The sequence below is a fragment of the Telopea speciosissima genome, chromosome 9 (assembly GCF_018873765.1).
Source record: "Telopea speciosissima isolate NSW1024214 ecotype Mountain lineage chromosome 9, Tspe_v1, whole genome shotgun sequence".
Classification (NCBI taxonomy): domain Eukaryota; kingdom Viridiplantae; phylum Streptophyta; class Magnoliopsida; order Proteales; family Proteaceae; genus Telopea; species Telopea speciosissima.
The window spans coordinates 54,078,729-54,095,170 of NC_057924.1; the positions used below are offsets into that span (position 1 = coordinate 54,078,729).

At 36.7% G+C, this 16,442-nt stretch overlaps 1 protein-coding gene across 2 annotated transcripts; it reads left to right on the plus strand.

Moving 5' to 3' along the window:
• The first annotated feature begins 2,770 nt into the window (after positions 1–2,770).
• LOC122639610 (probable WRKY transcription factor 14) lies at positions 2,771–6,191 on the plus strand. 2 transcript variants are annotated; one of them, XM_043832484.1, is made up of 4 exons: positions 2,771–2,834; positions 3,105–3,677; positions 4,541–4,681; positions 5,221–6,191. In XM_043832484.1, the coding sequence occupies exons 2-4, from the start codon at positions 3,121–3,123 to the stop codon at positions 5,789–5,791; spliced, it is 1,269 nt and encodes a 422-aa protein (XP_043688419.1). In that variant the 5' UTR covers positions 2,771–2,834; positions 3,105–3,120; the 3' UTR covers positions 5,792–6,191. The 2 variants fall into 2 exon arrangements, with proteins under 2 accessions (XP_043688419.1, XP_043688418.1); XM_043832483.1 differs by lacking the exon at positions 2,771–2,834 and having other exon boundaries at positions 2,853–3,677.
• The last annotated feature ends 10,251 nt before the right edge of the window (positions 6,192–16,442 follow it).

Genomic DNA, 16,442 nt, shown 5'->3' on the forward strand with positions numbered 1-16,442 from the left:
TCACACAAACAAATGCTGAGCAAAACCCCACCTGTCACTACCCCACACCCAAAGCCTCACTCCCCTCTCCACCCTATTAAATTATATGGAATGCCAAAAATGCTTTTTCCCCTCAATATATTATTCTCAAACAAACACTGTTTTCCTAATAAATTACTCCTAAACACGAACAACCCTTTATAGAGATAAAGGTTAACACCTCATGAGTTTCAAAATCTTGAAAAATTCCACGACTCTGATGACCTAAAGCTTCATGTCATCTCGCACTTAAGCCAAAAATTGCACGAAAGACCCAAGTATCTTTCTAGTTTCTACCTAGTCCACACCTTTTTTTTTTTTACAAACAAAAAAAGCCTTCACATTCTGTTTATTTAGGCTTTTAAATCAAACCTTTCTGTCTTTGCTCATTCCGACAATCTTAAAAACTCCTAATTAATTACCTAAGTCTAATCATAATCTCCCTTTTCAAACCTTAATTAACACCCAAAAAGTCCATAACTAAACTTTTAAATGCAAAGAGTATAGCTAGAACTCTAAAAGCTAACTTCTTTATTTAATGCATGCTTATGTCTAGTTAAGCCCTGATACTTAAAAACCTACCTACTTGTCCCAAAGATCTACAAACCCATAAAAGAAATCCTAATCATTTTGAACCCTATTGGAGTCCCCTAATCAAAAGCTAACCTCAGAACAATTAGAAAATTGCCCAATAGTCACAATGAATTAGTGGGTACCACAGGGAATTTTGAAATGGTTGAAAAGAAAGAAAGAAAGGCTCCACCCCACGAGTGCAAGGCTTGAGATATGGTAAGTGAAGTCATCAACTTATGTTGACTTTTGAATGGTTTTTGATGAAAAATCACTAGCATCTTTCTAATACTCTATAGATATCTCACTTGTCTTTATTACAATTTTTGTGCTTTGAGGCTCCTTTTCTTTCTCGACCACTGGCTTTACAGTTCAATGTACAAGAGATATCCAAAGCTGTCAATGATAGGATGAAGAAAATCATATTTTGGTATCAAATGAATGAGCTAATCAGTCCACTGATCAGAACAGTATAATCATGATAGAGTTTGAAATGGAAGAAAGAAGCTTCTGGCTAACTAATTATCAGATCCAACACATACACAAACGCAGTGCAAATAAGCATCTTAATATTAATTGGGAACATATACTAAACAAACAAATCTATCAACCACATTTGATTAAATTTCCATTCAAATTTCTACCTAATTTCTATCTAGAGTCTCATTTCATGACTTTGGTCTCTATCACTAATGATTCAGCTCACCATGGTGTTATTGGTGAAGCCTGATCTCAGTTTTAATCTAGAAAATGCTGCGGTAATTCTTAGGCAGGTAATTTTACATTCAAACCACGTCAGAATGGCCAAAAAGTATTTTCGGCGCTGACCCCTGTAGAGCTCGTCGAGAGTTTCGATTTGATATGTATTTTGGCCTATTTCAGTTCAGATCAAACCTGCTGGTTTTCTAGGGACAGTTTTGTACTTTCAGGGATTAGGGTTTTCTTATAAATTGTTGTTATCTCTTTGAGAGATGTGAGTGAGGTTTGTATTTGCTTCACAGAAATAGTGGATTCGTCCTATCATTCGATCGTAGATGTAGCCTTCCTTCTTGAGTGTGACTCACGTAAATCTTGTCTTGTGTGTGATGTCTCTTTCCCTTTGTATTTCTTCTACAAAATTGTCATTCTGGTGCATTGATTTTTCTAACACATGGGAACACAAACTTAAACATGTTTTTTTTTTTCTAGTGAAGAGCATAATTTTAATCCCTTCTTTGTGTAACTCTCTTAGAATCCTCTGACTTTGAAAATTTCTAAACTTAAAAAAAATTAAACAAATCATCAATATAACTTTGATGGACCACCAATTTGGAATATTTGTGGCCATGACTTTTGTTAGATACATAATAAACATTGTCTTCAATTCAATAATTACCCAGCCAATCAATCCCCTCCACTGGATTGTACAACAGAATCCAAAGATCATGACTGTGAGAGAGAGAGAGAAGATGCCATGGCTGCTGTGTGTGTAGTATAGTATAGGTTTTGTTTGAGCTAAAAGCAGATGAAGACAGAAGTGGTGAATTACTAAAGCACTATAAGGCTAATATAACTTTATAAGAGGAAAAAAATAAAGATAGAATTTGTAGGAGAGTAAAACATTAAAAAAAAAAAAGAAGATAAAATAATAATAAAAATGAAGCTGTATAGAGCTGTTACAGTATTGATTTATTTCTTATAAAAATGAGAAGAAGTAGAAGAAACTCTAACAAGCTTAATATATATATATTTTGGGAGAAAAAATGCTAACTGATGCTTTGCCTGGATTTGTGTACCTATGCCTAAACATAATTCGGCACAAATAGATCAACACTGCCCTCGAAAAGCAAGAATGACCAAGGACAGCATCGATCTTTTTGCATCAAGCTGTGTTTAGATGCAGATATATACCCAGACGCAACACCAATTAACGTTCTTTTTTTCATATTTTTTTAAAAGAAGAAAGATGGAATCAGTTAGAGCAACCGAGAAATGCGGCTACTTGCCGCCTCCTTTTCTTTTCTATAATTCTTTGCAACCTATTTAAAAAAGACTTTTTGGAAAGGTCTTCTGTAATAGAAAGAGAGAGATATCAATACTTAAATAAAATATATTAAAAAAGCAAACTAACATTTGCTGAGAGATTTTGAGCCTCTTGATGCTAAATGATAAACCCACCCAACTCAATACTCTAACAGATCAATCTCTCTCTCTCTCTCTCTCAAGAGAGAGATAGGATGAAAAGTCAGCGTTGGAGGATTATATGAGTAAGAAAACACCTCTCTCTCTTCTGAGAAACTTCATACTTTGTTTTTGAGAAGAACATCAATTTCAACCTTCCCAACCTATTTGCTTTTTTGGTATCCCAGCAAGACCCATCATCCCAATTTTGATTTCCAGATCAATCAAACCCAAAAACAAAATATAATTTCAAGTACTTTTTTTCTTTTGTTGGGTTCAAAACTGATCAAAACCAGAGTCCAATGAATAAATCAAATTCCTTTTACTTACACTTCTTATTTTATTAATATGTGTAGTTTATCTTTCCAAAAGATGGAGAATTATCAAGGCGATTTGGCAGATATAGTTCGTGCAGGTGGTAGCAGTTCTGGAACTAGTACAAACAACCCAGTTTTAGACTGGCAATTCCCTTCAGAACCCACCAATTTTCAGTCCATGTTAGAACAAGGCGGCGGCGGCAGCGGCACCGATGATTTCGGCGATCCTTTCTCTAATTCGCGCGATTCATTGCTTCAAGAACTTGGAATTGCAGGCTTTGATAGCTCAAATTCTAGTACAGGCTTGGTTCAGATGAATATCCAAGAGAGTAGTAGTAGTAGTAATATTACTGGTAATCTTCTTGCTCAGAAAATTTTGGATGAAGAGATGAGGCCTTGTAATATCTTCTCAAGGATGCTTCAGATCTCACCTAATACAGCTATGCCAGTTTCCCCTCATGGCATATCTACCATGACAGCTTCACCTAGAGGAATTAAGACTTCTTCTTTAGCTGCTAATGATATACTTAGGGTTAACAACTCCACAGGTTGCTCCATAGAGAATGGAGGAGTTCAGATCTCCTCACCACGAAATCCGGGTATCAAGAGAAGGTAAGTACTAATTTTTCCCTATCTAAACTTTGATTGTAGAATTAGTTTTCCTATGATCTATGAATATGATCATAGTACATGATTATTAATTTTGACTTTTTTATGGCACGGGCAAGATATCGCTTTTGTTAGTTTGAGGTAATTCCGTCGTTCTTATTTTCTGTAGGGATTTTTAATTTCTATCTTTTATGTCTTTATATTCGTCTAAGAATGTCTGGATGTTAAAGACTTGTATTTTTTTCTCTAAAAATTTTTGTAAACTTGTGATTCCTCGTTCATATAATTATGGCTTAAATTTTAATTATGATAATTACTAACTATTATTAATATTTATTTTCCTTTTAGTTAAGCCCAAGCTATGATGATAATCTAAGAGCTTGATTTTGTTGGGGATGATTAACAATGATCACACAACTTGTCTAAATTAGTGGAAGAATTATGAGAAGCTCTATGATTTAAAGATGAGGTCCCTTTCTGTCAACTTTTACAACCAAAGCTCTTTTCTGCAAGTGTGACATGAATAAGCACAAAATTAGTTATTTTATATAATTATCTGCAACTTTTGTTGCTAAGCCCACCTTTTGTTTGTTTGAAGTTGCCAGCCTGACTGAAAGGATCAATCCCATGTCACCATATTGGACTTGACATAATTTACACTTTTATCTTTCTGACCTAGAAGCAAAGCACTTTTTATCTTCCAACTAAAAGAATTTTTTTTCTTCTTTAAAGTACTAGTGCCAGATGGAACACTCACTACAAAAGAAATAGATTAAGAGTATAGATTTATCAGAAATTCTTCTTATTCTTCTTCTATGTTTCTACAAGAAACCAACACTGATAATCAACTTGGTTTTGTTGTTCAGAAAGAGCCAGGCAAAGAAGGTGGTTTGCATCCCAGCACCAGCAGCTGCAAACAGCAGGCCTAGTGGAGAAGTAGTGCCATCAGATCTCTGGGCATGGAGAAAGTATGGTCAGAAACCCATCAAAGGTTCTCCTTATCCAAGGTAAGATTCAAATTTGTTAGCTTGAGTAGAAATGGCTGAGGTACTCCAAAATTTCTTTATTAATAGAGCTAATTAACTTGTTTAAACTTTGGTTAAGAATCCAATAAAAAACTTTTTTCTATCATAAATGACATGTTAATCATGGAAGTGTTGGGAGTTTAGTCCCACATAGGCTACAACCTAGCCTCCCCCCCCCCTCTTAAACACTTAGAAGTCCCCTTCACCTACCAGTTTGAACTTTTAGGATGGAAATTTAGGCTGTGTTTGGTATGCATTCTGGGCTGATTTCGCATTCTCGGATGATAAAAATAGTTGTTTTTATCGTTCAAGAATGCGAAATCGACTTAGAATGCATACCAAACACAAGTTTAAATTCCCATGGTATCAGAGTGGGTTTTCACCGTCTACATTTTGGGGTTTAATTAAAATGAATAAATATATATTTTGCAGGAAATTAGATTCATGCTTCAGAATTTGGGTTGTTAATTTGATGTTTTTTTTTTTTTTTGTGGTTGATCTGTCATCTTTAAACCTCCCAGGGGCTATTATAGATGCAGCAGCTCTAAAGGTTGCTCTGCAAGGAAACAAGTCGAGAGGAGTAGAACTGATCCCAACATGTTGGTCATTACCTACACCTCTGAACATAATCATCCATGGCCAACCCAAAGAAATGCTCTTGCTGGCTCATCCAGATCTCAGCCTGCAAAGAACAACAACACAGCTTCAAAGAGCTCACCATCTTCACAAACCCAAAAATCCACAAATTTGAAGGAAGAACATAAGGAAAACACTAGTGATCATAGTGTGCCACCCACTATTCCCATGGGATCAGCAGCTTCTACAGCTATTAAGGAGGAAGAGATGATTGAGTCAGAAAAAGCAGTAGACATGGATGACAGTGAATTCAATCAAGGTTTCCCTCAGAGTTATAGGCCGGCACCTCCAGACTCTGACCAATCTGATAGCTTCTTTGCAGATCTGGCAGAATTGGAACCAGACCCACTAAATCTCTTACTTTCTCAAGGATTTAATGGAGAGAAAATGGATGAAGAAAGAGATAACAAAGCCTTAGATCCCTTCAGCCTCTTTGATTGGACAGGGAACAACTGATGATAATTACATAAATTGTAGGTGGGGTTTATGGCAAACAGAAGCAAAGCCCACTAAGACAACTTTAGTTACACTCTTGTGGTTCAATTCATTCACTGGTTATGAACCTTAAAAATCCATTATCATATTATATTTATTGTTATTTCCAGAAACTACAGTCTGCAGATTAGGAAAAGAGTATAGAGTTTTGATTGATTTTGAACAGACTCATGATACCCACATTCTTTGGAAATACTAGTGGATGGGACAGAAAGTAGAGGAACAGAAGCTCTCACTAGTTAAAACCAAGTACATGTCTTAGACATGATTGAAAAGCCCTGCAAGAGAGTTGATATAAGATGGGTCCTCTTTTTTCTTCTTTCCATTCTCTTACCTTTCAAAGTGGGGAAAATCATTCAAGGCTAGTTCAATTTTTGGGAATTCATGAAAGGAAAATCCACACTTTAAAGTCTTTGAGAAAAAACCAAATAAATGAAAGAAGACAAGAGAGAAAAGCAAAGAGAGGTGGGTAGAGAAAGAAAAAGCTTGACTTATCTTATCAGTCCTTTGATGTGAAAAGGAGAGATATGTAGTGAATACAAGGTCTTGTGTTCCCCAGCTTTCTGTTCTTGAATCCCCTTTCTCCCCAAATTGTATATTTTGGAGATTTATTTAATGTGTATCAGCTATTATAGATTGTTTGTTTGTGAGGACAATACCTTATTATTTTACCTCCTTTTTCTTTCTTTATCTGTTCTCTACTTCATGGTTTCAAACATAAGAAGAAAAGATTCATTCTGAGCATATCCATTAATTGTAGAACACCTTGTTGAAGACTGTTTCTATTTGAAAAGAAATCTCTTGCTGCATGGCGGTGTATGAAACTCTATATCGCAATAGCTAGATCTAAGTATGTTGAGCCACATCAATAAGTTTTGTTAATAATAAAAAAGGGAATATGTTCTCTGCACTGGGGTGTGCCAAGACACTTGGGGGTGGGCAAAATGACCGTCCCACCCCCTAAATGACCGAAATGATCACCCCATCTCGCCCCATGTGTCTGGGTGCAGCCTGCGCCCCCATGCACTCCTGGGCGGAGATCACCACTCCTAATAAAATAAAAGGGCTCTAGAGGGGGCTAGTTCTTTCTCAAATTTCAAACCTACATCTGTTTGTAACGTTCTTTATAACGTTGCTAAGATTTTAGCCAATCAACTCAAGAGAGTGACCCCAAGAAGTCAGCTCAGTTGTCAAAAGACCAACTCCTCAAATAAGAGGTCATGAGTTCAAACCATCTTGGGGCCTATCCCCCCCCCCCCCCCAACTAAAGGTCTCTAATTCCAAAAAGAAAAAACTCAAGAGAGTGATGGATGGATTGATTAGTGACAATCAATCCGCTTTCAATAGGGGCAAAAGAGGACCCATCACTGGCATTGGAGGTTTTGTCTCAGAGTTTGCAATCTAAGGTGAAGCAAAAGCTTATTGTATCTTCCCTAAATTTAAGGCAATCCAGTTATCACATCTTACCTTCGCAGATGACATCATGGTCTTAACGAAGGCCTCCCACTCATCTTTTGAAATAGTATTGGCATCCTTAAATTCATATACTGCTATGTCGAGCCTTTGCGATAATCAGCAAAAATCCCAGTTGTTCTTCACTAGTATCTCTGATGAGGCTAAGGAGAGGTGGGATGTATTCTGAGCTTCTCTATGTGTCATCTTCCAGTCAAGTATCTAAGCTACCCTTGATCTCCACTAAGCTGACTACCCATCATTCTCTCTTATCTTAGACAATGTTTGGAAAAGACTCCAACTATCGAAAGCAAAGTTATTGTCTTATGTTGGTCACTTGGAGTAGTAAGGTCAGTTATACAGAGCTCTTACATTTATTGGACATGTGTTATTGGTTTGCCTTTCTCTGTCATGCAAAAAGTAGAATTCATAATGAGTGTTTTCCTACAGAAAAACAGTGATAATAATAAATTTCTGCACACCATTATCTAGGTTTGTTTGCCTTCCTAAGGAGGACGAGGCGAGGTTTAAGGAGGGTCATGGAGGTTAATATAGATTGGATTCTCAAATTGGTATGTAAGTTCGTTGAAAATGGGAAGGTATTTGGGTAGATTAGATATATTCTCAATTCCATAAAAAGGATTCTATATGGTTTGTTTCTTGCACCCCCACTTTTTTTTGTTACTAAAAGTCAACAAAAGATTATATTAAAAAATATGAAATTGATGCACAGGACTAACGTCTTGGTGATGAACACATTTATGTGTGAAATCTTAGGGCATAAAGCATACATTTTATCACATTGGACAGAGTTACTCGGTGCTTTCTTGTGCTTTTCAGGTTTTAGGTGAATTCTTGAGAAAATGGAGGAGATGATGCTAAAGAAATGTTTTTAAGCTGTTTAAAGGTGTTAATGGCTTGGATGCGTAGCCCATCGAGTCAGCTTCGTAACGGTTAAAACGGCACTTGATTCCGAGTTGAAACGAAGAAGTTACGGCCGTTTCCGTAACGAAGCACGAAAATGGTCTATAGGGGTTTATTTATAATTATTGACAATCGATTGGGGATAAAGTGAAGCAAAAGTTCAAATTTCAGGGGCCTTAACACAATTATTAGAAGTTATTTTTCTTGTACCCGAAAGATTTCATTTGGAGGGCTCTGGACAGTCCAACTTCAACTTGAGGTATCTTGGGCTCCCGAACTCCAAATTGGACGAAATTTGGATCTATTTTGGGTGATTTTTCGCAAGGAACACAATGGTGAGGCCTATATAAGCACCCCATGCTCCACGTTTTCTGAAGGACAGAATGGGTATTTTATTTATTCTTGAAGGAATCCTAGTCATCACCCTTACTCTCTCTCTCCTCCAACTTCTCAAGGGCACTTTTGGAATTCTACTTGGGATAGATTTATTTTGAAAGATATTCTCTCACCTATGGAAAGTTGAAAAGTCAAAGCATCTTTGATTTTATTGCTTGGAGAATATATCTACAAAGAAAAGAAAACACTTGTTATAATTGGAAGTTTACTTTTCTAGAAATAGAAGTTCTATGTAAACAATTTTCTCTTCTTCTTCTTTCTATGTTTTTTCCTTTTTTCTTAGGATTCAAGGCATTGTAAAAGAGGAAGGAGAAGAGAATATTCTTTTTTCTTAGGGAATATTTTTCCTACACTTCCCTCTTCTCTCTTCTCTTCTCTTCCCCCTATAAATACCCCTTGCCCTTTGGGTTGTAAGAAGTTAGTTTTTTAGTTCAGTTTTTAGTTAGTTTCTAGTTCAATTTTAATTCAGTTTTTAGTATAATTTTTAGTTCATTCACTTAGTAAAATTTCTTTTCTTCTTCTCCTTCTAAGTTGTGATTTTTTACTTTTATAAGTTCTAGTTTGCTTTTTTATTTTCATTTAATGGTTGTAATAGGTTTAGTTTATGCTTTAATTTCAATTTAAGCCTTCAATTGGGTTGTAATTTCTTAATTCTAGTTTAGGTTTTAAGCCTTCTAGTCTAAGTTCTTAAGTTGATGACAAGACTTGAAGATTTAGAAGAGGAGGCCATGGTAAGTTTATGCAAGTATTCAAGCATTTCAATTACATTCATGCAAGCACATCTAGGTTTTACTATCTAAACTCTCAATCTCATTCTCCCTCTCCTCTATCTCTCTCTATCTTCTTCTTCTTCTCCCTCTATTTCTGTTATTTTTTTTTTATACGGTTGTGGTTTGTGGATGCACTTTTATTCCCTTATTCCTTTTTATGTGGTTATTATGTGTGGCTGCATTTTTATTCCTTTCAATTTGCGTTAGTCTGATAGGTTAGATGCTTATGTGTTAGGACGCCAATTTAATCCCTTAATTTTGTTAGATGCTTATGAGTTAGGATGCATTAATTTTCATTAATTTAATTAGTTTAATTTAACACTTTAATTTGGTTCACTTTGCATTACTTTTAAGTTAGTTAAATAGAGTGGCGTATATCTCCTCGTGTTCGACCCGTAGCTACGATTGACCCGTACGCTTGCGGTATTATTTTAACTCAAACAAGTTTTTGGCGCCGTTGCCGGGGAGATTATTGACCACTTTATTTTTTTGATTTTTAAGTAGTTCGAAGTATTTTAGTTTATTCTCTTCTCTTCTTTTTCTAAAAAAAATAAAAAAAAAAGTTTTTGAAAACCTCTTCTTGTTTCTCTTCTGTTTCAAATAGTGTGTGCCCAATCTAAAGTCCTTCATATGCCCAAACCCAGCCAATCTTGGTGCCCCTTGATTCGTTGGGTGGTTTGGATTGGCATGTGACTTATCTTTGGAGGTGACCACTCTTGATAACAGGAAAGCGACATAGTGAGAGCGTTGGAAACATAAACGTATAGTAGTCCTCCACCCTACATCAGAATCCATTTGGAGTCGCCCGTAGGTAGCTCGTGAAGACTATACGGGTTCCCTTGCTATCAACATATATGGTAACCTTACAGCTTTGGAACCATTGTTTCGATTTCTGAGGGATAGATGCACTATCTACCTTGGGCTCCCTCTTGTTTTTAGTATTTTTTTTGTTCTAGTCTTTTATTTTCTTTAAATTTTTTGTTTATGGGAGACCTCAATTTGGGATAGGTGGTTAATTTAGAATAATGGGAGATACACTTCCATATAAGACTTTGGGGGAAAGATGGACCTATGCTAAGGCAACCATGATTTTGGAGGAAATATTTAAACAGGTTAGGGAAGCCAAAAGTAGTGAGATAGAGAACAATTTTGGACCACCCCAGTACAATTTTGCTCCCCAACCCAACTATGGGCTTTCGAGAAATTTTAATTGGTCACATCCCCAGACTATCCATGTTATGGAAGGATGCCCAAATCTTTATGGGGGTAGCAATGGTGATGAGAATGTGAGTCCTCAATTTTAATACAATTCTTTTGGCACTTACAATCACGGGTGGAGTGAACATCCCTATTTCTCGTGGGATCAATGGAATAACCAAGCTGGACCACCCAATTTCCAATATCATGGTCAGTTTCATCCTCCAATGCCCAACCCTCCATTGAATCTCAATGGGCCACCTCTCCTTGAACCATACAACCAACCCCCTGAATTTCAAAACATAGGTGAGGAGGCCAGACTGAGTGAGCTTGAGAGGAACATAGCCCTTCTCACAACAAACCACAATACCATGGAGAAGCAACTCTCTCAACTGATCACCATGTTACAAGAGGAGGAAATGGGTACATTACCTAGTCAGCCTGAACCTAGTCTATGTTACCAGATTCCTGTTCAGAATGAACCACCCCATCCCCAATTTAATGATATTGAAAGTCCACCACCCCAATTTGAGGTTAATGAGAGTCATTCCCAACAAGCTGCTTTTCATGATGATTTATTTGTTGAGATTGAGTCTCATCAGGATATTAGTGAAGCGAGATTTGATGAGCTACCTGGGGAAGTCCAACTTTTTCCTGAAATTTCTGATTTTAGTGAGCCTAGTGAATTTATTGATTTAGAATCAGATTTTCATGATAACATAGAAAGCCAGGAAATTCGATCTCCCCCTCTCTCTTTGGAAAACTTAGATAATTGTCATTTTGAGAATTTCATTATCTCACATGTTGATTTGTCCAAACCTCTTAGGTTTGACGATTTTATTGAGGAGGACAATGTTAGTCATAATGCCTTTCAAGCATATTTCCATGATCCTTATTTGGCAAACCAAGTTATGCAAAGAGCGGATAATTGTATTGCTAGGATTGATTTGAGTAAACCCCCAATTTTTTATGATTATTTAGATGAGGTTATTCATAATCCTTTTTATGCTTATTGTGATCCGTTTTTGATTGGTTTTTCAAAGAATGATAGGTGTTCTACATTGCAAACAGGAGAGGAGGGACAGATTTATGGCCTGAGTTTTAATGCCTTCATTTTCCACTGTCCCATGAGGATAGATTTTTCTATTGGATATTTCTCAGTTGTGCTTAACTTCTATATTATTTCTCACTTTACTAAAATTCATGGTCGAGTGTTTTCTGGGTCTGAAGTTATTTCTCCATTTACTGGCCATGGATTGAGATTTCTGTTGATGCTCCTAGCACTTTTTGTAGAGCTCATGACTCTTCATGATCCTCTTTGTTGATTATATCCGGTAAGCCCCTTCATCTCCTCCCTTGTCCTTATTCTTTCTTTTATGCATGCATTGAGGACACTGCATGAATTAAGTGTGGGGGAGATGTTGGGCTTAATTGATAAATTTTGATTGTGGTGATGGTTTGGTTATGTGCATAAGTCTCTTCGATTTGTAAAGTAAGAGAAAGAGGGAATTAGGTACCCTAGCATGCGAAATAATAAAAAAATCCCTTTTCAAGGATGGTGGTTGGTTTGTATCCGGTGAGAGTGATTGAATTGGAAAATATGAGCGTTATTTCATTTGATGGCTAGATTCCTCTATGTGTTTTATGGACCCTTTGATCTTTTGGCTAGTAGTTGAGACCAATTTGTTTGTGGCAAGGCAAGGCATGAAAGTGGAAGTGAATGAAAAAAAAAAAAAAAGGAACAGAAAAAAAAGTGGAATTCCTTGGGACTAGACAGGGCACTGTGCCTCATGAAGCAGGGTGACTTGATCGAAATTCCTTGGAAGGAAACTAAAAAAAAAAAACTCTTGCATCAATGTCTCAATGTCTTATGGATATATGCAAAAAGCGAAGCTACCAAGTATTTGGGTGTCTGGTGTATGCTCCATCATGTCATTTAGAGAACAGTAGTGGAGTAGAAATAGAGTTTGTGGTTGAGAAAGAAAAAAACTTTTGCCTTAATGCCTGAAAAAAAAAAGTATGGTCAACAATACTCAATGCCTAAGTCTTTGGTTCCATCGATGCTATGGGGGGTTTACTTGAAGGTGAGAAGTGTTCAGAAAATATGAGGAGATCCCTTGAACTTGATGCATACTTGTTACTTGAATTGATGTGGGGTGATAAAATTCAAGTGTGGGGGAACCTTTGGCTCCTTGGTCTTTGGTTGAACACTTTTTGGGATTATGTGCATTGTCATACTTATGCTATGATTAAAATTTGCAGCATTCATTTACAATTGAATTTTGAGTGTATATTCATTGCAAACACCCACGAGACACAACTCGTCCACTAGGGGTAACCTGGGGGTTCAAAGGCTTGTTGCACATGCTAAGTGCAACCGTGATTCCTACGAAAGTGAATTAGGATTTACTGCATTCTAGGTTAGTTTTTCTTTTGCTTTATTTAAGGACAAGTAACGTTCAAGTGTGGGGAAATCTGATGAGCACATTTATGTGTGAAATCTTAGGGCATAAAGCATACATTTTACCACATTGGACAGAGTTACTCGGTGCTTTCTCGTGCTTTTCAGGTTTTAGGTGAATTCTTGTGAAAATGGAGGAGATGATGCTAAGGAAATGTTTTTAAGTTGTTTAAAGGTGTTAATGGCTTGGATGCGTAGCCCATCAAGTCAGCTTCGTAACGGTTCAAACGGTACTTGATTCCGAGCTGAAACGAAGAAGTTACGGCCGTTTCCGTAACGAAGCGCGAAAAATGGTCTATAGGGGTTTATTTGTAATTATTGATAGTCGGCTGGGGACAAAGTGAATCGAAAGTTCAGGTTTCAGGGACCTTAACGCAATTATTAGAAGTTATTTTTCTTGTACCCGAAAGATTCCATTTGGAGGGCTCTGGACAGTCCAACTTCAACTTGAGATATCTTGGGCTCCCGAACTCCAAATTGGACGAAATTTGGATCTATTTTGGGTGATTTTTCGCAAGGAACACAATGGTGAGGCCTATATAAGCACCCCATGCTCCACGTTTTCTGAAGGACAGAATGGGTATTTTATTTATTCTTGAAGGAATCCTAGTCATCACCCTTACTCTCTCTCTCCTCCAACTTCTCAAGGGCACTTCTGGAATTCTACTTGGGATAGATTTATTTTGAAAGATATTCTCTCACCTATGGAAAGTTGAAAAGTCAAAGCATCTTTGATTTTATTGCTTGGAGAAGATATCTACAAAGAAAATGAAACACTTGTTATAATTGGAAGTTTATTTTTCTAGAAATAGAAGTTCTATGTAAACAATTTTCTCTTCTTCTTTTTTCTATGTTTTTTCCTTTTTTCTTAGGATTCAAGGCATTGTAAAAGAGGAAGGAGAAGAGACTATTCTTTTTTCTTAGGGAATATTTTTCCTACACTTCCCTCTTCTCTCTTCTCTTCTCTTCCCCCTATAAATACCCCTTGCCCTTTGGGTTGTAAGAAGTTAGTTTTTTAGTTCAGTTTTTAGTTAGTTTCTAGTTCAATTTTAATTCAGTTTTTAGTATAATTTTTAGTTCATTCACTTAGTAAAATTTCTTTTCTTCTTCTCCTTCTAAGTTGTGATTTTTTACTTTTATAAGTTCTAGTTTGCTTTTTTATTTTCATTTAATGGTTGTAATAGATTTAGTTTATGCTTTAATTTCAATTTAAGCCTTCAATTGGGTTGTAATTTCTTAATTCTAGTTTAGGTTTTAAGCCTTCTAGTCTAAGTTCTTAAGTTGATGACAAGACTTGAAGATTTAGAAGAGGAGGCCATGGTAAGTTTATGCAAGTATTCAAGCTTTTCAATTACATTCATGCAAACACATCTAGGTTTTACTATCTAAACTCTCAATCTCATTCTCCCTCTCCTCTATCTCTCTCTATCTTCTTCTTCTTCTCCCTCTATTTCTTTTATTTTATTTTTATACGGTTGTGGTTTGTGGATGCACTTTTATTCCCTTATTCCTTTTTATGTGGTTATTATGTGTGGCTGCATTTTTATTCCTTTCAATTTGCGCTAGTCTGATAGGTTAGATGCTCATGTGTTAGGACGCCAATTTAATCCCTTAATTTTGTTAGATGCTTATGAGTTAGGATGCATTAATTTTCATTAATTTAATTAGTTTAATTTAACACTTTAATTTGGTTCACTTTGCATTACTTTTAAGTTAGTTAAATAGAGTGGCGTATATCTCCTCGTGTTCGACCCGTAGCTACGATTGACCCGTACGCTTGCGGTATTATTTTAACTCAAACACTTGGTATACCCAGAAGGCAAACAAAATAATAACAGAGAAGAAGTCCTAAGACTCCATCTTTGACATGACCATTAGTAGAAAACCGTAAATAGAAGATATAATACAATCATCCTAATACTATCCATCATCAAACTGAAAACGTGGCCTATCTTGGGCATCCCAACTGATTTCATGACTAATATATAGAGGATGCAACGGCCAATAAGCTGAAGGTTAATTTTTGGCTCCTTTCTTTGCTAACATATCAACAACTGAATTTGCTTCTCTATAGCAATGAGATATCTTTCAGAAAATGGAAGAAACATACTCATCATAATGATTCCATTGTTGTAGAAACATCCAAGGAAAAGAGAGACTAGTAATACAAATCACAACTGCATGAGAATCTGATTCAATCCATAACTTTTGAATTCTAGGCTATCTATAACCCAATGAAGAAAGCACTGAAATCATAAAAGAAACTAGTTTGAACTCCCAAGAAATTTGGAAACAGCATTGAGGAGAACTCGCTGAATTTCTGAAGATCGTACTTGCATATGCATGGCCCGGGTTCACGATGTTCAACTTGGATTTCCTCAATACAAGACATTGAATCTCCTGCATCGACCTCAACAAGATGGGTTACGCAGTTGACCTTATTCCCAATGATCGCACAAATTATATTTCAAATCTCATATGGAAAGCAAATTTGCACCGTCCTTTAATTCTTAAGCAATCAGAGCAAGATGTTTTGATTTCTATGGAGTGGAATGGGCAGAGGGTGATGGTGTCTTTGATACATGCTAGTTGTTTTAGGGCCTTGAGAAGAGATCTCTGGGTAGACCTCGCAGCCCTCTCTTCGGTTTCTTTACCTTGGTCAGTTATAGGGGACTTCAATGCTACGTTGTTGTCCCATGAAAAGAGAGGCCCCGAAAGGTTTAATGCTAGTTCGACGGTGAATATCCAAGCAATGGTGAATGTGTGTGATCTTATTGTGGCTTCCTCCCAAGGTAAGAAATTTACTTGGACAAATAATAGAAGAAGGGGTAACGTGGCAGCCACTCTTGATTGTAGTTCTATAATGAGAGGTGGTTATAAGTCATTTTCAGGATTGCTCCCAGCGGGTGCTCCCTTGCTCTTGCTTGGACCATGCCCCCCTAGCGATCATTTCTGAAGTAGTATCAAGAGCAGTGAATATTCCCTTTCGCTTTCATATATTTTGGGGTGATCATGATGAGTTTATTCAAGTTGTGAAGGCTTTCTTGGAAGGGAAAGTGAGGGGAAATCCTATCTCTCATTTGGCACAAAAACTCAAAAGGTTGAAACCAATTCTGAGATCCTGGTCGAGATCAGCTTTTCCCAATTTTGTTCTCAAACTAGCTTCTGCCAAGGCCAATTTGGACAGTATCCAAGGGACTATTGAGATGCAGGGGCTGAGTGATGAACTTTTTTCGAAGGAAGCAAATGCATGGTAGGGGCATGGGAATCAAACTAGATGTGCAAAAGGCTTATGACACTGTCATGGAATTTTATGTTCATGGTTTTGAAGAAGTTTGGTTTCTCAGATGAGTGCATAGGGTGGCTACGGAAAATCCTGATTTCTTCAAAAATTTCAGTTTTATTAAATGGA

Excerpts from the sequence above, each read along its gene's own strand:
- LOC122639610 (XM_043832483.1), top strand. The coding sequence starts at position 3,097 with ATGTGTAGTTTATCTTTCCAAAAGATGGAGAATTATCAAGGCGATTTG. Across the intron at positions 3,678-4,540 it reads AATCCGGGTATCAAGAGAAG|AAAGAGCCAGGCAAAGAAGG; the intron begins GTAAGTACTAAT and ends TTTGTTGTTCAG. Across the intron at positions 4,682-5,220 it reads AAAGGTTCTCCTTATCCAAG|GGGCTATTATAGATGCAGCA; the intron begins GTAAGATTCAAA and ends TAAACCTCCCAG.